General features: G+C 38.0%; 1 protein-coding gene across 1 annotated transcript in view; it reads left to right on the top strand.

The window, feature by feature from the left end:
• ddx43 (DEAD (Asp-Glu-Ala-Asp) box polypeptide 43) overlaps positions 1-7844 on the top strand; it is a 32951-nt gene extending 25107 nt beyond the window's left edge. The window contains exons 10-17 of the mRNA XM_062059506.1: positions 2314-2414; positions 2481-2568; positions 2710-2837; positions 3039-3148; positions 3214-3352; positions 3428-3515; positions 7412-7582; positions 7665-7844. Of these exons, the coding sequence (XP_061915490.1) occupies positions 2314-2414; positions 2481-2568; positions 2710-2837; positions 3039-3148; positions 3214-3352; positions 3428-3515; positions 7412-7564 (807 nt within the window). The 3' untranslated portion in view covers positions 7565-7582; positions 7665-7844. The remainder of the gene's footprint in view (positions 1-2313; positions 2415-2480; positions 2569-2709; positions 2838-3038; positions 3149-3213; positions 3353-3427; positions 3516-7411; positions 7583-7664) is intronic.
• The last annotated feature ends 9 nt before the right edge of the window (positions 7845-7853 follow it).

Raw genomic sequence — 7853 nt, 5'->3', positions numbered from 1 at the left:
TATACTAAGAAAATATATCCAATATTTATTTTTTACTGTACGTTAAAAAAACAAACAGCTTTGTGTTAGCATGAGCATTTCAATGTTTTCTCCTTAAAGACTGCACTTTTTGGGGGGAATTTTGTCTATTATTCACAATCTTTATCTTAGACAGGAACACATATTCTGTTCTTTTTTATGCATTATAACTTGTAAATAAACGCTAGCAAAAGTCAGCTAACAATGTAACTAATGGGTGTACCGTATTTTTCGGATTATGAATTGCATTTTTGTTTCATAGTTTGGCCGGGGGTGCGACATATACTCCGGAGCGATTTATGTGTGAAATTATTAACACATTACCGTAAAATATCAAATAATATTATTTATCTCATTTCCGTAAGAGACGAGGCGAATGTCAGCAATTGTCACACACACGTCAGCAATTGTCACACGCACGTCAGCCGATAAAAATTTGGCGGGGGCGGGTCATGGCAGAAGTGCATTGTGCGTCATGGCAGAAGTGCATTGTGGGTCATGGGATGCTACCTGCTACTACGTCCGTAGCTATAAAAATTGATCATTTCAACATTGGCGGTAACTTATAAAAACTGAGAAGGGCTGAACAAAAATGGCACCGAAAAGGAAATCATATACTGCAGATTACAAGCTGGACGTAGTGAAATATGCAGCAGAAAACGGCAAGAGGAAGCGGCGCATACCTTTGGAGTTGGCAGAGTTGTTTAGAAGCGACACCGAGGAAGAAGATTTCATGGGATTTAGCGATTAGGAGTGACAGATTGTTTGGTAAACGTATAGCATGTTCTATATGTTATAGTTATTTGAATGACTCTTACCATAATATGTTACGTTAACATACCAGGCACGTTGTCAGTTGGTTATTTATGCCTCATATAACGTACACTTATTCAGTTTTTTTCCTTCTTTATTATGCGTTTTTGGCCGGTGCGACGTATACTCCGGAGCGATTTATAATCCGAAAAATATGGTAATCTATTGCGCCCATAAATCCCTCTTAAAAAAAACGCTAATTATACTTGATTTACATGTCGCGACCTGAATATTAACCAAGAATTGGCAATATTGTTATAAGCACTAACAGTGAGGTAATACTTTTTGCAGCGCCGTGATCACAGAGAGCTAACTAGCTTATGCTGCTATATTGACATACTGAGCCGCTGCATCGCCTCTGTGTTGGTGAAAGTTAATTCTAGATTATGCCTCTCACTTATATAGTAGGAGGTTGTTGCCATAAACCGAGAACTTGGTCAACTTTGATGTGCAATTTATGCTGCGTTTAAGTTATCTCGGAAGTTGGAAGTCGGAGCTGGGAACGACGTCACAGCTGAGTTGTGATCGTTCCAGTTACGAGGTCGGAAATAAAGATAGCCACATCCACGAAAGCTATTTTTGCGCTTGCGTTGTCTGAATACAAACAACTTTGGTGAAAATTGGAGTCTTTCTACACTACAGTGATGTTACCATATTTAAACGTCTAATACATTGTATATGGCTGATTTACTGATTTAAAGCTAACCAGAAGTGCTAACGTATATTATAGAAGCGGACATCACTGGGTTGGTGAGAATTTTGCGATTATACGAGTTGGAAATCCGACCTCGAGGGCCGCTCCAGTTTAAATTCCGACCAGGAACTTGGAAATTCAGACTTTCCAGTACAAATGGAACGCATTATTAGACCCAGAGGCGAAGAGAAAGACACGACGGTGCTCGTTTGCGTCACTTTTTTTTTTTAATACCGGCGTAAGGATTTAGCGGACGGTGTGGCTCAGTTGCTAGAGCGGCCTTGCCGGCAACTTGGGGGGTCCAGGTTCAATTCAAGCTTCTGCCATCCTAGTCTCTGGCGTTGTGTCCTCGGGCAAAACACGTTACCCTTGCCCCCAGTGCCACTCACACTGGTTTAAATGTAGCTTAAACATAAATTATGGGTTTCACTATATAAAGTATTTTGAGTCCCTTGAGAGAAAGTATCATATAAATATAATTCACTTCACTAGACTAATTCTTCCTTTAAACGGTAAGATATAATCATCCCATCAGTCGGCATTCCAGTGAGAGCAGACATTGTACAGTAAGTGATTGTTTTATTAGGTTCATTTTTGGTTTAGCACTCAGCAATATTGCTACATGATGCTTAGTGTTTCACTTAAGCTGGATCTGTTTTGTTAAACACATTTTATGGGATTTATTTTTTTCTATCGAGACTGTCAAGTTAACAAAGCAGGTTTATTTTTTGTATTAACTTATTTTAAATTCTATGCTTGAAACTTCTCGTAATGGTTTGGAAACAAAGGTTCTGGACGAAGCAGACCGGATGCTCGACATGGGTTTTGAACCACAGATCATGAAAATTCTTCTGGACATCCGTCCTGACCGACAGACTGTGATGACCAGGTATGAAACACATCAAGTCACTGTATTTTCCTACCATTCACCCGCTTATCATGTGACTTATTTCAGTGCCACTTGGCCCCAAGGTGTGAGACGTCTGGCTAAATCCTATCTCAAGAACCCCATGATGGTGTATGTTGGCACCTTAGACTTGGCTGTAAGCAAAGACGACCTCAAAACAAAAAACAATCTCACATTTGATAGCTTTTTTTCCGTACAAATTCATTAGAATGTTCAAAGTCTTTGAAGAGCATCTTGAAGTGTATTATTGACATGTCTTGTGTGGGGGCTCACCCAGGCTGTGGGCACTGTGGAGCAGACCGTGCTGGTCGTCCAGGAAGACGACAAGAAGTCCTACTTGTTTGGCTTCCTCAGGAACATGCTGCCAGAGGATAAAGTCCTCGTCTTTGTTGGCAAGAAGAGTATGTAAGTCTGGTGCAGAAGTTACATTACAAACCTCAAACCCTCACTTTTGGCACCAAAAATGTTCAAACTAATTTTTTTTAGTCTTTGTTTTGAATGCACTTCAGACGACTTGTGTGGAGTTGCACGTCATCATTATGTATATTGGTAATAGGAGTTCATTTGGATGCCTGATACTTTGACTTTCTTTGTGTGCAATCTCAGGTGTGATGACCTGTCCAGTGACTTGTGTCTCCATGGTCTGGCTGTCCAAAGTCTCCATGGTGACCGTGAGCAGTGGGATCGGGAGGAGGCGCTGAAGGACTTTAAGGGGGGTAAATAACCAGAGCGCTAGCACAAAATGAAGAACTTTGGGATTTTTTAAATTTTTGCCCGCCAGGTCGAGTTCGTATCCTGGTGGCAACAGACTTGGCATCCCGAGGGTTGGACGTCCACGACATCACGCATGTCTTCAACTTTGATTTCCCGCGAAACATCGAGGAGTACGTGCACCGCGTGGGCCGAACTGGACGAGCGGGGTGAGGGCGGGCACTTCTCAAAATCTTCATTTTATGCCTTTTTTGCAAGTTTTTCATAATGTTTTGATGATCCAGACGCTCTGGGGCTGCTGTTACCTTGGTAACAAGAGACAACTGGAGGATGGCACCTGAGCTGATTCCCATCTTGGAGCGGTCCGGACAGGTCGGCAAACGTATACTGCTAAATCTTGGTGCGCTCGTACGTTGTGATACTATGTAACAAAAATGTATGCAGCGATGGACAGCCTAACCACGTTTCCCAGTAGCGTGGCGGTAGCATCGCTCCTTTTTGAACCAGTAGTGATATATGTAGCTTAGCTATTTTTACACCCATGTAGTGACATAGTGTCCATCAAATGCTAAACAGAAAGAAAATGGACTGTCAATCCAGGGCGTGGGGACAAAAACTACAGAGAAAATGCATGACGATCGGTTAGTTTACTAGGAGTGTCAAAAAAATCGAGTTTCAGATTAATCATGATTCTTATTTGTAATGATTCTTAATTGATTAAAAAAAAAATCAAATGTTTTATTTTTTTTATTTTTAAAAAATAATGTATTTTATAATCTGTCCTGTCCAGCCACTCGGGCGAATCATATTGCTGATGTAGATGCCCATATTTGCTGTACATATTTACTTTAGAAAAGAGAAGTGTTCAATACTTCTCTCCTTGCCTTATTTGTATTTGACTTTCTTAAATGTTTGAAAAGCATTTTATTGAACAAAAACCTTTTTCTTTTAGGAAATATAGAAATTGATCAGAACTGTTTATTTTATGGAGGAATGCAGTTAATCATAGAACTGGCACCCAATTTTATTTAAGAAAAAAAAAAAAAAGATTTTGAATCTAGAATCGATTCTGAATCAAATTGTTACCCCAAGAGTCGAATCGAATTTTGTGGTGCCCAAAGATTCCCAGCACTGTGGTTTACATATGATGAGTCATGATTTGACATGATTGGAGCAAACAGTATGGGCAGGCCAATCAGAAAAGATAGGGCGGGTCATGATGCTTCAAAACCCGCAAGCAAAATCCTAACAGCCAGCCCGCACAGCCAGCCAGATGACAACAAGGGACAGAGAGAAGCTGACGACTGGAAAAGAAAAAATACTTCCCTAATTTTGTACATGGCACCGCAACTTTGGAAGTTAAAAGAATAATAAAAAGCCATACGGAGGGCATGTTTCCAGTTTATGTTTATTATAGTAAACAATCAAACTGAAAATTTTTTGTCTGCCTATTTGTTTGGTGGACAAATGTACATTAAGTTGATATATATTATTATATATATATGTGTGTGTGTGTGTGTGTGTGTGTGTGTGTGTATATATGTGTGTGTGTGTATGTATATGTATATATAAATTATTAGGGCTTTCAAATTTAACGCGATAATACCACGTTAACTATAATAATCCTTTAACGGTGTTGATTTTTTTTAACGCGCGATTAATGTTTTTGACCCTTGGCCCGTTACGTAGTTTGGGGAAATGTTTACTGGCATCCAGTTATTGTTGAGGCACAGGCTCGAAAATAGCTCGCCGAACAGCACTAAGAAAGGGGGACCTTATGAAAAAGTCAGATCTAAAGCCATGGCAAGTCATTCTCCGGAGAAGACAAGACAATTTGACCTTCAATCAGCGTGAGACTGCATCATTGAAGCGAATGCTGAGCGCACATTGCGGCTTGAAGTGAAGAGATGCTTCACGTCCGTGTTTGGTTTACAGTTAAGTGCATTGAAAACATAAAATGTAGATTGTTACTCGAACTGCTTAAGTAAGATGGAATATACGCTCAGCAGAAACAAAGATGGTAGAGAGGAAGTCTAAAGTCACTTTTATCTGGGATTTTCGTCAAAACATGTCAAATCTTTTCTCATACCAATCACACACGTCCGGTTGGCGGCTTCACAATAATAGCGCTACTCTTCACATCCGGTCTAACCAACAAAACAACGAAAAATCGTCTTACATTACGATCATGCTATTCTGTTATTCTGTGATAGTTCTACCTAAATCAATTTTTTTTGGCAGATTGAAATTAAGTGTATTGTAATGACAGCAGTGATATGAAGGAGTAAGACTCTTGGAACAAACTCGCCTTTTACCATGAATTGATTTACTTGGACCCCGACTTAAACAAGTTGAAAAACTTATTCGGGTGTTACCATTCAGTGATCAATTGTACGGAATATGTACTATACTGTGCAATCTACTAATAAAAGTTTCAATCAATCAATCAATCAAAAAAAGCCTTCTTCTTCGCTACCACTGAGATGAGGTCTAATTCCGCAGGCATGCCTGCCACTGCCCTCTGCTGCCCACATTGGGTAATTACAGTTAACCACACATCATTACCATCGCTATGGTATATTTGTTTATAATCTGTTCTGATTGATAGTCCACAATTGCAGAATGTTTAACAGGCTGAATATTAAATTGTATTATTACGTAGGTAGAGAAGGTTAAAACATTGTCATGCAGAGATAAGAATGCTATTAACTTGCACTACTCTGCAGAAGTTTGGGGCAATAATTACATAAGCACACTATATCCACTCATCATCCTGCAGAAGAAAGAAATAAGGGTCATTCATAAAACAGGATATAGTGATCACACAAATACCTTTTTCTTACATTCAAAACTATTGAAATTTGAAGATCTTTTGGAAATACAAACAGTACAAAAATACATATAAAGCAAAAAACAATTCACTACCTGGGAATGTGCAAAAGTTTATCACTGAAAGGGATAATTCCAAATACGCACAACAAGAAGAAGCTTTTGTGTTTCAATATGTGGGGTTATAAACTATGGAACATTTTTAATGCGCAATTAAAAGAATGCCCAACCTTAATTTTGTTTAAAAATACAAACGATACAAAGACATGATTTTCAATATGTACAAGAATGAGGGTTTCTAGTAATCACAGTGTTTACATTATTTATTTATTTATTTGTATTATTTGGGTAGGTATTTATTAGTTGGTGTTACCATCATTTAGTATTTATATTCATGTGACTATATACAGTACGTGTGTATAGTACATATGTACTGTATTTTTGTGCCAAAGAAAAGTGATTAAAGTGGGTAAAAGATTGATATGTTGTAATAAGACCGGTACATATATAATAATATTGATGATAAGAAAGTTAGTTATTTGCTTTATAAAATGGGGGGTGGGAGTAAATAAGTTTTGTTTCTTCCCACTCCTTTTTGGATATGAAAAAGGTAACCATTATGTATTGTTTTCATTTTGTATATGTTTTCATGGATAAATATTTGTTTTTATTTCTGTACCATACTGTAATGTTATCAAGATGATTTCCTTTTTTCATTTTTTTCTTCTGCTTTGTTTTTAACATGTCCAAATTGAACTGCTACTACTCCTAACTTGTACAACATGTAAAGTACAGAATATCAGAAACATTTATTCATGTATCAAAATTATCACCTAACATCTTTGACAATCAAAGCATGATCGTAACAACCCACATGTAAACATTGAAGTGTAGCTCCTCTCTTCTAAGTGCAAGTGCTCCTGAAGCATGAATACAAATACATGTATTCCGACAAAAGGTATTTTTTAAATTCTCTTCAAAACGTGTTTATATACTTTTCGTGTTGAGCTGTTTCAAGAAGCATAATGTTTCATTATGAAAATTAAATTAAAATAAGTATTATTATGAAACTTAATTAATTTCCTTAAAACAAATTAATTGTCCAGTCATGGTAATAAAAACTTAAATCATCTGTCAAGGGTACAGTTACTAATGACGAAAAATTATATATTTCTGAGTATCGCGATTCATTTTGAGTTAACTATGAACAATACAATTAATTGTGATTAGATATTTTAATCGTTTGACAGCCCTAATAATTATATTTGTAGTGTTGGTGTAGCAAGCTTCTTTTCCTGTGTATTTTGCTACAATTCTCTGCGGATAGCTTCCGCTGTAGCTGAGGCTGAGCTACATTAAATCGAGAGTAACTAGTAGCTTAGTTTCCTACATTTTCCAAGTAGCTTGCACGCCACTGAATGTATGTTGTTGCATTGCAGGAGGTTCCTGTAGAGCTGGTCCAAATGGCGGATCGATACGAGAAGCACAAGAAGGAGAAGATGTACAGTCCGAGGGATGGAGGCGGAGGAGGACGAGGAGGCAGAGATGGAAGACGCGGCAACAGAGATCGTAGTCAAAATTGGGGATTCTAACCCATCTTCCTCTTCAAAGTGAGTCAGCTCATCGTGCACAGGTATCGAGGGGTTTGTGGTACCTCATAGTAAGTCTCCATCACTTTGGTTTTCTCAACAGAACACTACAGAAGCTGAAGCCTGATGTTGTAATTTACATACAGTTGATGCCTTATTTTTGACGAGCTCTATTATCTTAGCAACCGATATGCTTAAACTTCTGTATGTTTATTCTGACATAGTTTATTTACATTCCATATTTTGTTCAATAAAGACACATTTTATTCACTTGGTATGTACATACTGTAGA

Source organism: Entelurus aequoreus, linkage group LG09 (assembly GCF_033978785.1).
Source record: "Entelurus aequoreus isolate RoL-2023_Sb linkage group LG09, RoL_Eaeq_v1.1, whole genome shotgun sequence".
NCBI classification, from domain to species: domain Eukaryota; kingdom Metazoa; phylum Chordata; class Actinopteri; order Syngnathiformes; family Syngnathidae; genus Entelurus; species Entelurus aequoreus.
This window is presented reverse-complemented; position numbering and strand designations above follow the sequence as displayed.